General features: G+C 43.1%; 1 protein-coding gene across 6 annotated transcripts in view; it reads left to right on the top strand.

Annotated features, from left to right (window-relative positions):
• Window positions 1–16,612, top strand: part of LRRD1 (leucine rich repeats and death domain containing 1) — a 63,234-nt gene extending 46,622 nt beyond the window's left edge. For all 6 annotated transcript variants that reach the window (XM_068235478.1, XM_068235476.1, XM_068235480.1 and 3 more), the window contains 5 exons: window positions 3,958–5,527; window positions 9,506–9,704; window positions 11,826–11,987; window positions 14,169–14,289; window positions 16,304–16,612. In XM_068235478.1, coding sequence (XP_068091579.1) covers window positions 4,019–5,527; window positions 9,506–9,704; window positions 11,826–11,987; window positions 14,169–14,289; window positions 16,304–16,487 — 2,175 coding nt within the window. In that variant the 5' untranslated portion in view covers window positions 3,958–4,018 and the 3' untranslated portion in view covers window positions 16,488–16,612. The remainder of the gene's footprint in view (window positions 1–3,957; window positions 5,528–9,505; window positions 9,705–11,825; window positions 11,988–14,168; window positions 14,290–16,303) is intronic.
• Window positions 16,613–20,366: the final 3,754 nt, after the last annotated feature.

The following is a 20,366-nucleotide window of genomic DNA, read 5'->3' as shown; positions in this document are numbered from 1 at the left end:
CCCGAAATTATAATTCTGAAAAAGATTGTACAAATGATAAAAAAGTATATTTAACATAATTATAATTCTGAAAGCGAATGTAACATTCATTTAAAAAAAGTAGATTATCAAAATATTGAAAAGTTAAAATGATAATTTACAAAAGTGATAATGGTGAAATCGAATTTTATAATATTTTTCATTTTTAGTATTGTAAAAAACAATAAATAACAATAGGCGCAAAACAGTTTAACGGGCGTCCGATTTGTCCAGTTTTGTGCAGAATAGCCGATATTTAAAGCGGAATATAACCCTGCATTTCAACTTTGCTCTAAAACATTATTTACAGTATATTATATGCAACCAGCATTTTTTTTTTACTAGACCAGCATTGGAAGGGTTACACACAGCTTTAAAGTTCCTGGAGATTTCTGCAGACGCATCCGAAGCTGAAATAGATACATTTTGTTTACATAAATGTATCTAAGAGTGTGTAACATTTCTCAATAGATACATATAACTAAATAGAATGTAACAATCTGAACTTCTGCATATCTCTCCCGGAACCTTAAACCTCTGTGTTTAACCCTTCCAATGCTGGTCTAGTAAAAAAAAAATGCTTTTTGCATATAATATGCTGTAAATAATGTTTTAGAGCAAAGTTGAAATGCAGGGTTATATTCCGCTTTAACATTAGAGTCAATAACGGCGCCCAATTTGTCCACTTCTCCTATGCACCTGATTTTCCTGCTTCTGACTTTTTTTTTTTTACAATGATTAGTAGCTTCTCATAAAGGCAAAGATCAAAGCTTGATGCTCTAGAAGTCAGTGATTCAGAAAGCAGCTGGTAAAGGGACTCCTGGCCACGAACTTTAAAAAGTAATTAGAAATTATTTATTTTTACATCCAGAAATCCAGACACTTGTACATTGGCACCCTGAGTGAGGCTGGCAGTCTTACAGCTGCTGGACCTGGAAGTGAAAACCAATAGCTCACTTTGTACCAGTTTAGTAACTTGAGTGCCATGGCCCTGACATAGTCTGATTGAGGCTGTGATTGTTAATAGTTTAATTACCCATTCATGGCACAATGTATCCAGCGCTAATCTACCCCCACATACAGTGACACAGTTGTATCAAACCGAAATTGGAGAATCTAGCTGGAGTACTTACACCCAGAGGTGTATCAGTAGCCATAGCAGCCCAATGGTAATTGAGGTATTCACTATTAACTTTCTTATGTTCATTTATCCTCTTCATTTGTCTTAGTGTGCCCATACACGGTACAATAAAAACTTTCTATTTTCCTGTTTTTTCGACCAAATGGATCGAATAGAGTGAAAGTCAAAAAAAAAAATTTTTTTCCATCAAGAAAAATAAACTATTATCCCGTTTTTTTTCCAATAAAAATCTGATCGGACATGTTGGAAAAATCGTCATATTCAATCTAACGGAATAATAAAACGAAATTATGTATTCGAAAAAAATTAGAAATTGTACTATGTATGCCCATGGACTGTACTAGATTACTAGATTACAGGAAAATGTAAATTGCCCTAATAAATCATTTCCATAGGGTAGGGGCAGGTGGCATTGCTTAAAGTGGACCTCCGGACTAAAAATCTACTCAGCAGAACTGAAAAGGCTTGGTGTTTCTGTAACAGTTTCACAGCATCAGAACTTTGTTTTTCTTACCAAAGCATCATTTTTAGCTGCATTTTTAGCTAAGCTCCACCCATCAAAGAAAAAAAGCCTGGGCTTTTTTTCCCTGATGCTGTGCAGAGCATGATGGGATTTCCTATGTTGTTGTTCACGTTGCCTAGCAACTGGGAGGGATGATCAGCACACAGGACAGTTGGAACTGTGTCTCATGCTCCGGCACCTCCTTTCAACCAAAAAGATGGCTGCCATCATGAAAGCAAATATTTGCCTGTTCTTTTAAAACAGTGTGGGTAAGAGATTATATTACCTATCTATTTTAATTAACATAACTAATGTAACTTAATGACAGTATGTTTGTTTAGGCTGGAGTTCCTCTTTAAGATTGCCTACATACAGTGGCTTGCAAAAGTATTCGGCCCCCTTGAAGTTTTCCACATTTTGTCACATTACTGCCACAAACATGAATCAATTTTATTGGAATTTCATATGAAAGACCAATGCGAAGTGGTGTACACATGAGAAGTGGAATGAAAATCATACATTATTCCAAACATTTTTTAGGCTAGCGACAATCTGCGTGTCGCTAGGCTGTCACTTTTTTAAACGGGGGACAGCAGAGCCCGGGGGAGCCCTGGGGGGACACTGTAGGCTGGGCATTGTATACAGAATGTGCCTCTGTGTCCTAATAGGATTTCACAAACCCACCTCGGGTTCTCTCAGAAGATGAACAATTATTTCCTAGGAGAAAACCAAGGAGAAGAGGTGAATTGAATAAGGGCCATGGCTCATATGCTATTAACTTTTACTCCTGAGCTGTCTCCTAAGAGATAATTTTCATATTCTCTTTAAAACCGTTTTGCAATTGAAAAAGTACCAAAAAGTAGGTGAAATAGTACTATCAAAATCATTTTGAGTATGTTCTTATTTGCTGGTGGTTCAAATAGCATTTTATGACAAGGGGCCATATGCAATTCACTTTTTCTCCTGAGTTTTCTCCTAGGTAATAATTTTTAAGCATGTCAATAAAATGCATTTTCAACCACTAGCAAGCAAGAAAATAGTTAAAATAGTTTTGATAGTACCTATCTATCCACTTGTTGGTAACTTTTCAATTGCAGAGTGTTGAAAAGTTATTCTAAATGAAAGATGAAAGATTATCACCTAGGAGCAGGGCCGGGCCGAGGCATAGGCTGGAGAGGCTCCAGCCTCAGGGCGCAGTAATTGTGTATGAAGCAGAAACAAATAAGAAAAGGGGATACATAGCAGTGACTGCAAGCCAGATAGCTAGATATTAAGGTGTTGGGGAGGTTGTGGGCCCTGTGGCCCTCTTAGTCTAATAGCAATCAGTGTGTGACAGCTGGGGTGGGAAGGATGGGGGGGCGCACTTTGGTGTCTCAGCCTTGGGTGCTGGAGGACCTTGTCCCTGCTCTGCCTAGGAGAAAACACAAGTAAAAAAGGAAATTGCATATGGCCCACGGTGTGAAAATCTCACCTAGGAGAGAACCCAGGGGGAAAAAAATGAATTGCATATGGCACCGTATGAATTTTCATGGTCCATGCAATATACTTAAAGGAGTTATCAGGGAAAAAACTAAAAATGAGCTTTACTCAACTGGCGCTTTCTCCAGCCGCTTACAGCCGACTGTCCCACGCTGTCACCTCTGCTCCCTGCCGCTGTCCGCTCTCGCCGATCGGTATAGCTCTCCGCGGCCCCTGAGGTCGGCCTGAATACCGAGCGGTGAGAGCAGGACAGCGGCAGGGAGCGGAGGTGACAGCGTGGGACAGTCAGCTGCAAGGGGCTGGAGAAAGCCCCAGGTCAGTAAAGCTAATTTTTAGTTTTGTTCCCTGATAACTCCTTTAATGAAATAATAACAGGCTTTTCCTGTACATGGAAGTTTTTACTGTGTCTGACCGGTATCTTACACCTGAAGGCATAAGCTGGAAGATGGAGTGAGCAGGGTGAGAGAGGTCAGAGGCAATTCAATCTTGATATTCCTTTAATGTTAGTGAATGGTACCTAAAAGAAACATTTTTCTGAAGAAAATAAATAAGAAAAAAGAAACAATACTAAATCGGTTTGGATATAATAAAAACTGGCCAAGATATACAGGCTAGTGCAAATTAAAGGAAAGGTGTTTCAGAACTTTAAAGATTGGCCTGGAAAGGAAGGGCGTTTAAAAAGTTAATTTCAATATGGTTAACATAAGTCAGTTGAGTATTAATGGAACATTTATTGCAATCGTTGTCTAGATCATGTCTTGCAAATTAATTATGTTGTATTGTAGTGACAAATATGTTTTTGTTTTGTCATCTACAGACTTTAAAGGTATTTTTCAATCCTGATTTTACAGTTGTGGACACAGGTGAGAGTGACAACAATGTCACCAGAGACAGACAACCTCAATGCTGTCAATCTAAATGGCAAGAAGCTGACTGATATTCCAGCAGAAGTTTTACAATGTCCTGACTTGAAGTATCTCCAACTGAACAACAACTTCATCCATCAACTGCCAGAAGATCTGAAGTCTCTCCTACAACTTGAGATATTGTCCATTGAAGAAAACAGGCTGAAACATCTGCCTTCTGAACTAGGCCAACTTTCTAAACTTCAGGCCTTAAACATAAACCGTAACCAGATTACAAACCTCCCCGATGATATCTCAAACCTTCAACATCTTAGGCAGCTCTTTGCCAACAATAACCATCTCACACAATTACCTTTAAGCATCGGAAAACTTACAACTCTTCAGATCTTGGGACTTAGCGGGAACTCCTTAAAAACAATGCCAGAGTCGTTAACCCAACTCACCAACCTGCATGTGCTGAATCTGGAGTGCAATCAAATGTCCAGTTTGCCCAAGGCCATCTTCAAGCTCATAAACTTGGTCAAGCTCTGTTTAGGGGGAAATCAAATAAAATGTTTGCCAAAAGAGATTGGTGACCTGAAAGCCCTCAGAGAACTATCATTGACCAACAATCAACTCACCTTTTTACCGGTTCAGCTTTATAACTTGACCAACTTGGAAGAACTCATCCTGGACAATAACCGACTAAGAGGATTTTCGGACAAGATAGAGCGTTTGCAGCATCTGAAGGTGCTTTCTGCCACTAATAATCTATTTCAGAGCATCACCGAAAGTATCTGTAATTGCCAAAGCCTAGAAAGTTTAAATCTGAGTGACAACCAAATGTTTGAACTTCCCACAATGATTCAGAAGCTAAGAAACTTAAAGGAGCTTAAGGTTGACCGCAATGTGGTCAGTGTTATTCCGGAGCAACTGTGTCATCTGAAAGGTCTTTCGGTGGTTGCCTGGACAGATAATCAACTACTTTATGTTCCAATCGAATTGAAAAACTGTTTACAGGTCAGCCATCTGGACTTGAGTGGTAACAGGTTGGTGGAAATCCCACAAGCTTTGTCCTCCATGGTCTTGCTGCTACATCTGAACCTTAATCGAAATGAAATTCTGGACATACCCGAGACGATTGTTTACAACAAGCGACTGAAACATTTGGAAATGAGTGGGAACAAACTAAGTCAGTTCTCAGATTACGTATGTGCTCTTCATCAACTCGTTTACTTGGATCTTAGTAGGAATGAACTCTGCGCAATCCCTCCACTTGTGTCTGAGATGGAGTCTCTGACGGACCTTCTTCTCCAGCATAATAAGTTTACCTGTTTTCCCCCAGAGCTCTGCACCTTAAAGACTCTCCGAAGACTAAACCTGTCTGAGAATCAAATTCAGTCTCTACCAGCCCAGATCAGTCATCTAGAGACACTGAAGGATTTGGACCTCTCTAACAATTATTTCAAAGCTTTCCCAAGTGAGGTGTGCAAGGTTCTGTCGCTGGAGACCCTAAACTTCAGGCATGAGAAGGGGAAGAAGGTAAGATTTTCCCGATATAAAAACGTGTTGTTTGCATTAGTCTTTATTGCAATAAATATATTTAAAATTCCTGGCTGTCTAGCTCCAGTAGCTCAATTTCTTGTTCAGCTGACTGTGAAATTTTCTGACCTGGGAGTCGAACTCATGACCTCGTGTTTCGTAGGCAGGGGCAGTACCAATAGATAATCTCTGACTGACTGATGGTGCAATTTTAATGTATAGCTGTCCAAACTCCTCCCCTTATAAATTCATCAGGCACATGAGTTAGTCAGGGTGGAACTGGGGGGTACCACTGACCAGTTTTTCTCCGTTCATCTGCCAAGCTCACCTCCTCCATCTGCTGAGAGATTAACGGTTTGTGGCCCCAACTGTAGCTATAAATCATCCCTACATAATGTTTAATAAAGCATGTAACCCTTTCAATACTCTACCCATGACCTTTATAAAAGGGTTAAATAAAAGGATGGTGAGAAATGTGCTTTATTGAGCATGGCAAGAGGGGTTAAATGCTTTATTACACGCTGAGCAGGGAGGAACTGTACCTGCAGCGCTGGCCATAAAGAGTTAACCCTTTCAGTACAAGGAAAGGGTGAGCTGTGTCAGATATTGGCTCTGTGCTGGGGAAGAAACTTTCATTCTGCTGATGAGAAGAAGCAACAGAAGCCTGTCAGCCAGGGAACTAATGTTTATTTCAAAAAAGTGTAAATGTGCTATGTATACAAATTAGAGCATTGCTTATCAATGCAAATTTGATGTCTTTTGCATTAATTAAAAGATGAACTAAGGTTTTAAATAAAGATCTCTATGCAGAAAATAAAACACAATGCATATTCAGAAAGCAGCGCATACCTGCAGTCCAATAAATAGACTGTACAGCTTGCTATGGCTAGGCTGAAATCCAATAGCCTATCATTACACCTAATTAATACTACAAATCCTATCTGAAAGGTGCTTCAGACAGCATTCCTCCCAGTGTCGTAGCTAAGGAGCTACGTTCCTCAGTGCAAGTTTTACATGACCCCCCCCCCCCCCCCCCCCCCAAAGCACTCCATACATAACAATTGATACGGCACACTGAAACCTGCCAAGGACAACCACAGTGTCAGAGTGCCACAACACTACAGCTACCTCAATGTCTAGTTGCCACTTGCCACCTCCCTCCCTTTTAATGTTCCCTGGTGTTTAGTGGTCCTCCCTCCCCTATACAGCTCTCTAGTGTTTAGTGGTCCTCCCTCCCCTATACAGCTCCCTGGTGTCTACACCACCACCCTCCCCTATACAGTTCACTGGTGTGTAGTCTACCTCCTCTGTACAGTGCCCTGGTGTCTAGAGCCCCCTCCTTCCCACATACAGTTCCCTGTTGTCTAGGGGCCCCCTCCCTGCTCAATACAGTCCCCTGGTGTCTTGGGACCACCTCCCTCTCCTATACAGTTTCTTGGTGTCTAGCGCATCACCGCCCTCCCCTATAAAGTTCACTGGTGTGTAGTGTACCCCCCTCCCTCCTTTATACAGTTCCCTAATGTCTAGAGCCCCCTTCCCTCCCCTATACAGTTCCCTGGTGTCTAGTACTTTCCCCCTCTCTCTCCCATATGGCTTCCCTGGGGATCTAGGGCTTCACCCCCAATATAGCTCTAGAATGGGCCAAACCAAATGCAAGTGGGGAAACCACTTGGGGCCAAATTTGATGGCTCTGAGGGCCAGATGCCCTGCAGGCTGGAGTTTGACATGTATGATCTATAGGGTGAGGAGGAAAATGTCTGTTGTATAGTACGTTATACCAGAGTGTAGTTTGGCTTTAAATCCACAAAGAAATCCTGGTGGTTCTGGTTCTTCATAATTTAACTGGGAACCCTTTGATTACTCTCTCACCAGTCCTATCCTACCAGCCATGTCTTATCTATACCTTGCACTGATAAAAACCCATCAAGCGTATGACTGCACCACTGGTTGCAAAATATGAACCATAAACTTTATTGTATGACATCTTCAAACATAAAACCATTTAAAGGGACTCCGAGCACCTCTCATGGGCATGCCTTTAAGCCAGACGACTTCCAACTAAGTTGTGCTATCACCCCTCTGGAGGAGCCTCTTGCAATGGCCATGCGTCTCTCTTCCTCTTCCTGCTTCATTCAGTGATGCACTTCTCCAACAGAGAAGACAGGGTTGACCCGGAAGTTATAACACAGCCAAGATGGCAGCCGCGATTTTTAAATTGAAATCGAATGAAAATTATTTGGTGTAGAACGGCGATAGAACGGCGATTCAGGCATCAAATGAAAGAGGAGAGCACAAGCTGCAGAAAGGTATGCATCTTTAAGTACTTTGCAGTACTGGTCGGAGTCTCTAGGCATTCCCATGAGAGGTGCTCGGAGTCCCTTTAAAAACATATGATAATGACTCCCTCTAAAAATTCATGCAAATAAGTGTAATATCAATTTCATGACAAAGGTAGGTTCAATAAGAGCCCACCCTGTGCTGAACCCGGGTCCAGAAGAGAAAAAAAGAGTACTTGTAGTGCTTCAACTCATATGCAAAATCAGTGAAAAAAGTAACTAAGGTTGACCTGAACTCTTGCACAGGACAAAAGGAAAACAAAGAAATGCATCCCGTGTGCTTCCAGAGAGAAGAGCTTGTCTAATTCCCCTTCATCTATAAGTAATCACAGGTGTTATTTAAGCTCTCAGCTGTGTCAGCACAGAAATTCGTCAGTCTCGGCATATGCAGCTAATATGTTAACACTGGATGTTAATCTTTTCTCTGCTTCCATGAAAGGCAGGATGTAGACACACTTCAGATTTGTTGCAGGAGTTCTCTAAGCTGTAACAAAGAAAATTTTTTTTTAATAGGTTATTATGCAGTTGTTTAACTTTTAGGCTACTTACCCACCAGGACGTTGCGTTTTAGGGGACGTTATGGTCGCATAACGTGCCCCTAACGCAACGCCTGGTGGTGTTGGATGTGGACGTCAGACTCAGCCGCGTTGTGCAGCTCACTCTGGCGTCCGTGATGCCGTGATGCGTACTCTTGGACGCATGCGGCTTTACATGGTCCCACCAGCCAATCGCCGTATATAGCGGCCGCTCCAGGAAGTAAACACTGCACGTCACATCATGCAGTGAATATTAATTAGCCATGTGCCTGGCCGAGGATGAGGAGGGGAGACCTCCTCCTCCAACACTACTGAGCATGTGCAAACAGTCTAACGCGGCTTAGCTGCTTATGACGTACAGCACGCAGCACTTTAACTTGACGTGCTGCGTTACAATGTAACGCAACGTGGCACTGTGAACAGCCCATTGACTTTTCATTGCTGTGCGGTGGGCTGCGTTACAGGCTGCACTAACTTGTGCCTGTAACGTCTAACTGTGAAAGCAGCCTTAGAGCAGAGCAGATATTCTGAGTTCAGGTCTGCTTTAATAGAAATACATATTTCCTGCAATTCTATGTCGTACAAATCAATTAGTGCAAATAAAGTGCTGTAACAGGTGAATGGAGCAGCATATAGGTGTCAGGAAGGTGCAATGTAATGAAAAGCAGAAGATCTTTCCGTATTTAATCTCCACCTGAGCATGAGACAGCAACATCACATCCATGATACATGTCTCTAGGATATTGGGCAGCTTAAAGCATTGCACACACACGCCAGATGAAACTCACCCGAGGTGGCCGATAATGACCGCCTTTGCCGAGAATCCGGCATGTGTATGGCAGCCCCAACCCCACCAAGCGCTCGGTCAGGGATCCATCCTGGGAGATAGATTGGACAAGCTACGACCGATAGCATTGGTCTCCAGAACACTAGCCTGCAGGCTAGTGACGTATCTGCCAGTCTCGGTCCTGCAATGTCATCCCAAGGGATTGGAAACTGATCCCCGCTGGCCCAACTCGGATCTTGCATGTGTATGGGCCATAAGAGGTCAAACTTGTAATTTGTGATGATTGTTACACAAACTTGGATTGTATTTTATGCTTTAGATTTCGGCTCTCCCAGAAGATCTTTGTCAGCTGAGGAACCTCAGGAATCTTGACATTTCAGATAATGAGCTGAAGTCCATTCCAGACAGTATTGGGGAGATGAGGAGCCTGCAGCAGATATCGGCATCTAACAACCAGCTGTCCCGTCTCCCTGACTCTGTTGTTGTCATGGAAGATCTGCGCAGTGTAAACCTGGGCGGTAAGTAGATCTGCAACCCTTGAGATCTCATCATAGTGGAAGAGTCATGGGGTTAAATACTCACCTGTCCTCAAAATTGTTCGTATCTTTACCTCCCAATCAATTGGTGTGGAGGACTCTGAAAGTGCTCTGAAGGAGCGTTTACTACGACCCGAGGACAGGTACATATCACGACACCCCCCCCCCCCCCCCCCGCCATCCATACTCATTTAGACAAAGCCTGTCATTACAGGCGCTGTCATTTTTAACCTTAAAGAGAAACCGTAACCAAGTATTGAACTTCATCCCAATCAGTAGCTGATACCCCCTTTCCTGTAAGAAATCTTTTCCTTTTCACAAACGGATCATCAGGGGGCTCTGTATAGCTGATATTGTGGTGAAACCCCTCCCACAGAGTGATGTCAGTGCCCCACAGCACTAAGGCACTGACATCACACTGTGGGAGCTTTGTTGCATTGTGGGGAAAACAAGCTGTTTCCAACTGCCAAAAATCAGGGCCGGCCCGCTCATGAGGCGGGGTGAAACTTTTGCCTCAGGCGGCAAATTTCCAGGGGCGGCACCCGCCCGTCCGTGGGTGCGGGGAGCCGGCCCGCCGAGCTGGAGGGGTAGCTGGCAGGACGGGGGTATTGGGCCAGCGGCGGGGAGGGGGGTCGGACCCCCCCTCCCTCGCCTGGGTCCCCCGTCCTCAGCTCCCCTCCAGCCTAAATAGAAGCAGCCGTATGTGTAAGAGGCACGGGCGGGGAGACACTCACCTCCTCCTCGCTCCAGCGTGCGTTCCACTGACATCACTTCCTGCAGGACGCTGCAGGAAGTGACGTCAGTGGAGCGCACGCTGGGAAGAGGTGAGTGTCCTCCCCGCCCGTGCCTCTTACACATACGGCTGCTTCTATTTAGGCTGGAGGGGAGCGGAGGACGGGGGACCCAGGCGAGGGAGGGGGGGGTCCGACCCCCCTCCCCGCCGCTGGCCCAATACCCCCGTCCTGCCAGCTACCCCTCCAGCTCGGCGGCCCCCCAGAGCGCCCCCCCCCCCCCGAGGGGGGGGGAGGGGCAGCGGTGACAATTTTTTAAAAAATTTGCCTCAGGCGGCAAAAAGTCTAGGGCCGGCCCTGCCAAAAATGCAAGAAGAATCTCCTTCCACAGACATCACCTGCCAGCAGTAAAAATGTCACCAAGTGATACATTTCAGAATGTAAATCAGGGAAAGGAAAGATTTTACAATGGGCAAACACTGACTAAATCATTTATACATAATTATTGTAAAAAATTAAGCACTACTTTATTACATTATTTTAACTGGATTTCCTCTTTAAGTACTCATTAAGAAAGTGGCCTGACAGTTTACATTTTTAACTTTTTTTATTTTTAAATAAACAGTCCCTAAAGTCTCCGATCATGTCCAGAAAGCAACTCCATCAATCCGGTTGAAGGGGGCCGGGGGTCCTTAGATGAGTTCTTTAAGGATATAAGGCTTATTATGCAGATGTCCATTGCTATGTTAAAATGTCTGAGCAAGGATTGGAAGGCAAAATGGAGTTGTGGTTCAAGGTAGGAGGCACCAACAAAACGAAAAAAGTTTCAAACTGGAGGGGAGGAGGGTGGCTATGGTACTTACTGCCTCCAAGGAAATAAGCATATTATTTAAAAGTAGTCTATTTGGACACACAGGACAACGCGTTTCACAGGTCAAGTCTGCTTCTTCAGGTCATAGTGTCCAAAAAATGTCCCCAAAACTTTTGAATTATTGCTACCCACCTTGGTTGTGGTTGAAGGGGTGGGACAACACCAAAGACCCAAGTGTGAGACAAGTTCATGAGCCACACACCTGCAATGTATCCTTGCACAGAGATACAAGGTAAGTCACCAGAGAGGGATCGAGACTCAATCCCTCGGGAGACAGTGAGGGGCCGAGGCTGTACGTTGTGTCACTAGCATCTTTAGCTAAGGAGCATCGTAATGTGGGCAGAATGAGTAGGGAGAACAATGCACACGGCCAGTGTTCACCCGAGACCCGCCTAGTGTGTGTACAAGGCTTTAGCCCTCCTGTGATTGGTTCTGCTCCCTGGTTGCTGCTGCATGGGCCAACGTACTGTCTGTGACTAAGAAGAGATATTCATTTTATAGGTAACAAGCTGACAGCATTGCCTGGTGACATCCACCGTCTGAAGAAACTGCACACAATCGACCTGGATAACAATCCTATGCTGAGACCTCCTCGTCTTGTGTGTGAAGGCAAACAGCTCTATCCTATAGGACGTTATCTACAGGCTGCTGACCTCAGAGAAGGTAAGTCACAGACTGCATGAAGGACTTTGGAGGCAGCAATAAAATTATTTTGGGAGAGACTGTGGAAGAATGCAGAACGCCAGTAGTTTTCTGTTCATCAGCATTAACATGAAGCACTTCCATCTCCTTAAAGCAATTTAGGACTTTAAAAGGAGAGGAAATCGCATACTTATCTTGGTAGAGAGAAACCTCCTTGAGACCACCAATCCAGCGCTGAGACCTTCTGGAAGTTCAAGGCTGCACTACCTCCCATGAACGAACGCAGGCTCAGGATGCCTTGCAATTGCCCAATGGAATGCAGCAGCTTGGGCATGGTGGAAAACGCCAAGCCGGAGTGGCTCCATGCTACTGCTCAGGTGCAAGGCATGCTGTACCTGCGCAGTGCAGCCACATGTGTTTATAGACGGGAGTGCTGCTGCGCACAAATCTCTTGACAACCCTTGCTGACGAGGTTCAGGGAGTTCCAGCGTTGGATCGGTAGAGGTGAGGGGGACAAGGGAAGCCTCTGGAAAAATTTGGATTAATTTATTTCATTTGGATAAAACTGGATAAAAAAGTTTCCCCTACAGGTGCATTTGCCAGGAGTGTGACACTACAACAACAAAGTGCATTGTGGGTAACCACAGATGTATACTTTTCTGTTTTAAGAAGGCAAACCACACTAAGCACTAACACAAGAAAGAGAATGAAAACCTTGTAAAAAGATATGATTAATGATCAAAGGACCTCTATCACGACAAACTGTAAAATTTACAATACATATAAACACAAAAATTAAAAGTATATTTCTCCTGAACTGACAGGTTGTGGACTAGCCCATCTCCTCATGGGGGACTCTCTGGGTTTTCTTTGTTTTCAAAAGCAGTTAGTGAACGGTGGTTGTTCAGTCCAACTGCCAGAATAGTGTACAAGCAGGTGGGGGGGTTGGCTGGCATATGTGTATCGAGCCTTCCCAGGGAGTTCCTTTGTAAAAGAATAAAGGAAATACTGATAATCTCCCATGAAGAGATGGACAAGTCAAAAATCTGTCAGTTCCGTCAGACTAACTACAGTAAGGGACAGCAAAATAGGAAAAAGGTCATTTATAACTCATTTTACTCTGGAAGAAACACTTCTTATTTATGTGTTTACATGTATTTTAAAATTTACACTTTTTTGCTATAGTGGTCCTTGAAATACTGTAAAGGAGGTGATTGTGCGGAGAAATAATAAGATGCAGTGCGCCCGAAATTAAATAAATAAAATATTTCCTTAATTGATAAATGAAAAACAGCTCATACTTTTCAGACGACCCTTTATCCATAAGTAGCAGAAACGGACTAACATGAAATGGGGCCCTAAGCAAGATAGCAGCTTTTGCCCACCGCTGGTCATCTGGCTTTTGTTTAACCCCCCTGGCGGTATAAAAAATTCCGCCAGGAGGGAGCCCAGCATTTTTTTTTTTCATATCATGTAGCGAGCCCAGGGCTCGCTACATGATAGCCACTGCTCAGCGGCATCCCCCCGCCCGCTTTGATCGCCTTCGGTGATCTCCGATCAGGAAATCCCGTTCAAAGAACGGGATTTCCTGGAGGGCTTCCCCCGTCGCCATGGCGACGGGGCGGGATGACGTCACCGACGTCGGGACGTCATTGGGAGTCCCGAACCACCCCTCAGCGCTGCCTGGCACTGATTGGCGGGGTTACCGCCAAGGAGGTTAATAAGATTAGGTGGGGGCTAACAACCACTAGGCCCCAGACTCTCTCCAGAGCCTAGGCAACTGCCTAGGTTTGCATCTCACGTGAACTACTGTTTACATCTGCGGAGCGCGTACTGGGAATGCATCCTCCGCTTATCCAATGGCGTCTGATAACCACCCTGCGCTCCAGTGATGTCAGTGGCTCGCCGAGACCCGGAAGTTCGAGCTGCAGCCCGGGTCTCTGCGTTCTGTCGCCGCATACACACAGTGGATCTTACAGGTACACTTAAAGATTTGCTTATCTCAGGAATATGTTTAGCATTGTCTGTAGTCATGTTTATAGTTTTTCAACCTTTTATTCAATAAAACATATTCAAATAGAAATGTTGTTTTTGATAACAATGAATCACAACATGGCTTCCTTCTTGATAATACGTATGTCAGATCCGTTTTTGATGAAACCTGAGTTACATATTCACAACTGTGCACTCTCTCTGCTGCAGAGCGGATTATGCAGAAGATCTTCAAGCTGGTGTCCAGAAACCTCCTGCAAGAAGATTTCACCTTCCTCAGCAAGAAACTGCAGCTGCGAGAGGAAGAAATCAAAATCCTATTAAAGAACAGGTGAGATAACACAACCATCAATGGAAAATATAGTCCAACACAGAACTGTTTAGAGTTCCTTCAGCAAAAGAAAACCAGAGTGTGAGATTTTAGTGGCTTCTTATCTCTAGCCAAACCTCCACAGCCTTTATATGTCGTAAAGGACTGTCAAGTCAAGACAAATACAATTTATATTGCTTGGAAAAACAAAGAGAAATCGAGAGCCCAATATGGTGTAGTATCGTTAAGTTGGTTGTGGTTTAAAGCAAAAAATCTTAGCTATACTCACAATCAAGGGTTACCCATAGGCAACAACCACATCAAGTGCAGGTGGGGAGTATTAGAACCTGACCCCACTCAGGTTTTTAAGATGTCGCTCTCTGTAGATAGGAAACGGGGTAGCTCCCCTCCACCGAGGGTGGACTCAAGATTTCAGCAAGGCTTGGTGTACAGAGGCCCTAGAGTAGAATAAAAACGTTTAAAAACCGTCTAAAAGAGGGGGATGTTCAGGTGGACTTACCTCCCTCAAAAATATAAAACTTAATTGAGTCACAATATATTAATACATTTTTTTTATTTAACTCCACTTAGTGCAACGCGTTTTGCAGGTGTGGTCCTGCTTCATCAGGCAAACAGGAGTATAACTCAATGGGTCTAAATGCAGAAGTGAGCGCCTCTGTCTGCATTTAGACCCACTGAGTTATACCCCTGTTTGTCTGATGAAGCAGGACCACACCTGCGAAACGCGTTGCACTAAGTGGAGTTAAATAAAAAAAATGTTGTATTGATATATTGTGACTCAATTGAGTTTTATATTTTTGAGGGAGGTAAGTCCACCTGCACATCCCCCTCTTTTAGACAGTTTTTAAACATTTTTATTCTACTCTGGCGCCTCTGTGCACCAAGCTTTGCTAAAATTTATATTGCGCTTTTCTCCTGGCGGACTCAAAGCGCTTGAGCTGCAGCCACTATGACATGCTCTCTATACAGAGTAGGATCATCCACTAAGCAACCTAGGCAGGTGTCTGGGCCCTAGGGGGGTGTCAAGGTCCCGCGTGCGACCTTTGACCTCTTTTCCCTTGAGCTTACCAAAAGGACCACAAAGGCCAAAATTTACTACCTTGCCTAGGGTCCCATTACATCTTAATCTATCTCTGGCTCTATAGGCAGTAGCAGTGTTATGGAGTCTAGCTCAAGGACTCCATATTGAATAGGTGCTGGCTTACTGAACAGGAGGAACTGAGATTTGAAGTGAACCCTGGTCTCCTGTGTCAGAAGCAGAGCCCTATCCAGCCTCTCCTTAAGTCTAGTGCCTCATTTGTCTATGCTTAAAGGACATCCGAGGTGAAAATAAACTGATGAGAAAATCAATTGTATCTGTCCTCCTTCTCCTAAAAATGACTTTTTTAGCTATCCCACATTTTTCTTTTTATATTTAAATCTAGTTTTTACTGTTTCATTGTCTCTGCTCAATGACACCTTCATTGAAGTATGCTAGAGCTAAAATCTATGAAAGATTAACCCTTTTTATCTCTTTCCTGCTCCCAGAAGCAATTTACTGACAGGAAAGTATTTTATGGCTGTAATTACTTATCACTGAGGGTTATGCTATAGTCTGACCTGGACAGAAACTGTCACTTGCATACCTGATTTTTAACTCTTTCAGGCAGAGAAAGAAAAAAAAGGAACACAGTCTAGTTATTTGTGTACTTGGCACTGTACATACACATGTATGTCACATGTCACCTCGGTTGTCCTTTAAAAACAGCCCTGGGGGAAGAAGCATGTATGGAGGCACATAGGTTTGTATTTCAGGGGGTTGATTAAAGATGAGGTGGGAGGGGAGGGGGCAGGGAAAATAATTTGTAGGCTGCTGAGGATAATTTACTCCACAGTTTATCAGCTAAAATAACTCCACATATCACACACAGTCACCCCTTTTGGGAATATTTACAGTGTTGCCTATGCTTTTTTACTACAGGTAACACCTCGGGGTCCGCTGGCTCTGATGTGACAATGTCCACTCTCGTTTCAGATCTCTGCAGCTTCCGGAAAAGGTCCTGCATGCGCTCAATCTCTGGAGAAGCAGTCGGCAGTCTGGTTTAAGCCCAGCCGGCGTTTGTGAACAGCTCCTCCGTGTGCTGGTGATGGCCGACCTACATGACATCGCACTGAAAGCCAACGTGTTACGACTCAGTGTAAAGTCCATAAAACTGTAAACTCCGGGAACTGATACCCATGTGTCCAGGAAGACCCAACTCACCTGCATCAACGTCACTCCAGTTCTGTCAGATCTATTACCAAGGCCCGATTCAGAGTCAGCAAATATAATTGGCTCCTCAAATTAGTCTGTTAGCGTGTGGTTTTCATGAAGTTAAAATGAAGTTACCGTAGTTGCCACATTTGTTCTTCACAGATTCTCACAAATCGATCCATAGGGTCAACACATGGTGGAGAGGCGTCCAAGAGTATAAAAAAGTTAAAATATAAAAACAACTTGAGGTGGCTTGAATAGCAATACTAGGTAGGAAACACCCTAAGAAAAAAACACAGAGACGCCGGGAGACCGGATGGTGTAGTATGTTCAAGGATTGTGAAGTTATGTTAGAAAAACAGGTCAGTACTCAGAAGGATGAGTTGCAAGAATAGCAACCATCAACTGCATCGGAGGAGGATAACCGCCTCCAAACGGGTACAGGTCGCCCATATGACGCATCTTCGTGGTTATTACTTTACCATCACATCAGAATCAGAATCAATTTTATTTCGCCAAGTAAGTTTGCATCTACAAGGAATTTGTCTTGGCAGTTGCTTAACAAACACAAACAAAAACAATACACGGACAGACAGTGTGTATATTACAAGTCAACGACATTTATGCAAGTATAGTGGCAGTAAGCAATGTGAGAATTGTTCATTTACAGTTCTGTGCTGATTACTATCAAGTCCTAGCAGCTCTAACGTGGTTCAGCATTAAGTATGGCTACCGCTTGAGGAAAAGAGCTGTTCCTGTGTCTGGAGGTTTTGGTAGCGATTGACCGGAATCTTACTCCTGAAGGCATAAGCTGGAAGATGGAGTAGCTGGGTGGGAGGGGTCAGAGGCAATTTGGGTTGCTCTCTTTCTGCACCTGCTAGCGTAAAGATCCTGCAGGGAAGGTAAGCTACAGCCAATTATCCTTTCCGCTGTTCGGATGATGCGCTGCAGCCTCCCCTTTTCTAATGCTGAGCAGGAGCAGAACCATACAGTCATGGATGATGTTATGGTGGATTCGATGATTGCAGTGTAGAACTGCACCATTAAATTTTGAGGTAGGCCAAACTTTTTCAGCTGCCGTAGATGGTACATCCTCTGTTGCGCTTTCTTGACAATAGTGGCCGTATTGGTATCCCATTTTAGGTTGTGTGAGATCGTGGACCCAAGAAACTTGAATGACTCTACCTGGGTTATTGTGGATCCATTTATGGTTAAGGGGAGGTGCTGGGGGGGGGGGGGGAAAGCTGTCCCACCACATGCCTGTATGCAGACTCATCCCCGTTTTGTATGAAACCAACTACTGTTGTGTCATCTGCAAACTTCAGAACCTTAACAGATGGATCTGTGGAGATGCAGTCATTGGTGTATAGTGAGTAGAGCAGTGGGGAAAGCACACATTTTATGGGGATAAGTAAATGGTATGGTAATGCATTAATATTATTGATTTATGAAGCTCCAACATATTCAGTGGCGCTGTATAAAGTAAGACACAAACATGGGGTACATAATAATACAGACAAGGGTGTATTTACATCAATATACAAAATAGTTTTGCTAAATTTAACGTACATTTTCGTAGTTACGCTTATACATAGTTACAATTGGCAAATTCAATTGAGTTCGTGTAGTCATTCGCGAAATTTCTTGCTGACTTTAACAGTAAATAGCAAAGTCCCCATACATGCTATTGACACCTTATAGTTTTTGAGAAACTCGATTTTAAAAATGCAAGTACAAATGGTTTTTAAACTTAGAAAAATGACATTTTAAAAAAACAAGGTCTTTTTGAAAAAATTATTTTTGTGACTTATACCCACTATTCTGCTTGAAGGATACCCGAGGTGGCATGATGAGATAGACATATGTATGTACAGTGTCTAGCACACAAATAACTATGCTGTGTTCCTTTTTTCTTTCTTTGCCTGAAAGAGTTAAATATCAGGTATGTAAGTGGCTGACTCAGTCCTGACTCAGACAGGAAGTGACTACAGTGTGACCCTCACTGATAAGAAATTCCAACTATAAAACACTTTCCTAGCAGAAAATGGCTTCTGAGAGCAGTAAAGAGATAAAAAGGGGCAATAGTTCATAGATTTTAGCTCTGGCATACTTCAATAAATGTGTAATTGAGCAAAAACTATAGCACAGTTAAAATTAAAAAGTAGATTTAAACATAAAATAAAGCTTTAGAATATTGTAAAAAGTAATTTTTAGGAGAAGGAAGATAGATACAATCATGTATCTATTAGTTTATTTTCGCCTCGGGTGTCCTTTAACTTATGTAGCAATTTGGTAGCAATAGAATATATGGGGACTTTGCTATTAACCTCTAAAGTCGGCACAAAATTATGCAAAATTTTGAAATGCTACTATTACATACAAAATTTATTATGATTTTCTCTGAAATTTCGCATTATGATTACGATGCGTAATTGCGAATTTCGATGCGAAATACAGAATTGGTACAAAAAACAGAATTGGTAATGACAGTGACAAAAGTAACATGATGAATACAATGTATAACTTATTCCAAGACACCAAAGGGTGAGAGAGCCCTGCCCTTGTGAGCTTACAATCTAAAGGCATAGAGGGAAACAAGAGGTGGGGAGTATACAACATGCATACCTAGAGGCTGTGTGTTTTTAGGTTATCTAGGAGTATAACTTGGCCAGAAGTCAAATGGTGAACTGGCCTAAGGTAGAGTGTATGCTTGTCAGGAAAAAGTGAGTTTTGAAGGAGTGTTTAAAGGGAACCTTTAACTGAGAGTGATATGGATGTTTCCTGTTAAACAATGCCAGTAGCTTGTCAGTCCTGTTGATCTCTTTGGCTGCAGTAGTGGCTGAATCACACACATGAAACAAGCATGCAGCTAATCCAGTCTGACTTCAGTCAGAGCACCTGATCTGCATGCTTGTTGAGGGGCTGTGGCTAAAAGTATTAGAGACACAGGATCAGCAGGAGAGTCGGGCAACTGGTATTATTTTAAAAGGAAAAATCCATATCCTTCTCAGTTTAGGTTCAAAGGATGTCAAAGGTTGGAGAGTGACAGATGTGTTGTGGAAGGGCATTCCAGAGGTTGGGTGAAGCAAATGTATGCATGCAGTATCCTGGGTCACCATGCGGTACACTTACATCAGTCTGACAGCCTTCCCCTGCATCAGGCAGCAAATTCTGTATATGCATAAATGTGTAGGAAAAATAATGGTTTGCTGTTGGTTGGAGCTGTATAATTAGAGGTACGTACACACATCTGATTTTAATTGGCCAATTTTCCCAATTCCATGTAGTATTAAAGGACAACTGAAGAAGAGGGATATGGAGGCTGCCATATTTATTTCCTTTTAAACAATACCAATTGCCTGGCTGTCCTGCAGATCTATTTGGCCACAGTAGTGTCTGAATCACACCAGAAAAAAAGCATGTGGGTAATCTTGTCAGATCTGACAATAATGTCAGAAACACGTGATCTGCTGCATGCTCGTTCCGGGTCTATGGCTAAAAGTATTAGAGGCAGAGGATCAACAGGATGCCAGGCAACTGGTATTGCTTAAAGGGGCACTATAGTGAAAAATTGTAAAATTTAAAATATGTGCAAACATATACAAATGAGAAGTACGTTTTTTCCAGAGTAAAATGAGCCATAAATTACTTTTCTCCCGTGTTGCTGTCACTTACAGTAAACAGTAGAAATCTGACAGAAGCGACAGGTTTTGGACTAGTCCATCTCTTCATAGGGGATTCTCAGGGATTTATTTATTTTCAAAAACACTTAGTGAATGGCAGTTGGTCTGTCCAACTGCCAGAAAACTGTGTAGCGAGCAGGGAAACTGGCCAGCATCATTGT

Source organism: Hyperolius riggenbachi, chromosome 5, assembly GCF_040937935.1.
Source record: "Hyperolius riggenbachi isolate aHypRig1 chromosome 5, aHypRig1.pri, whole genome shotgun sequence".
Taxonomy (NCBI): Eukaryota; Metazoa; Chordata; class Amphibia; order Anura; family Hyperoliidae; genus Hyperolius; species Hyperolius riggenbachi.
The sequence above is the reverse complement of the archived record's forward strand: the minus strand, read 5'-3'. Positions and strand labels throughout refer to the sequence as shown.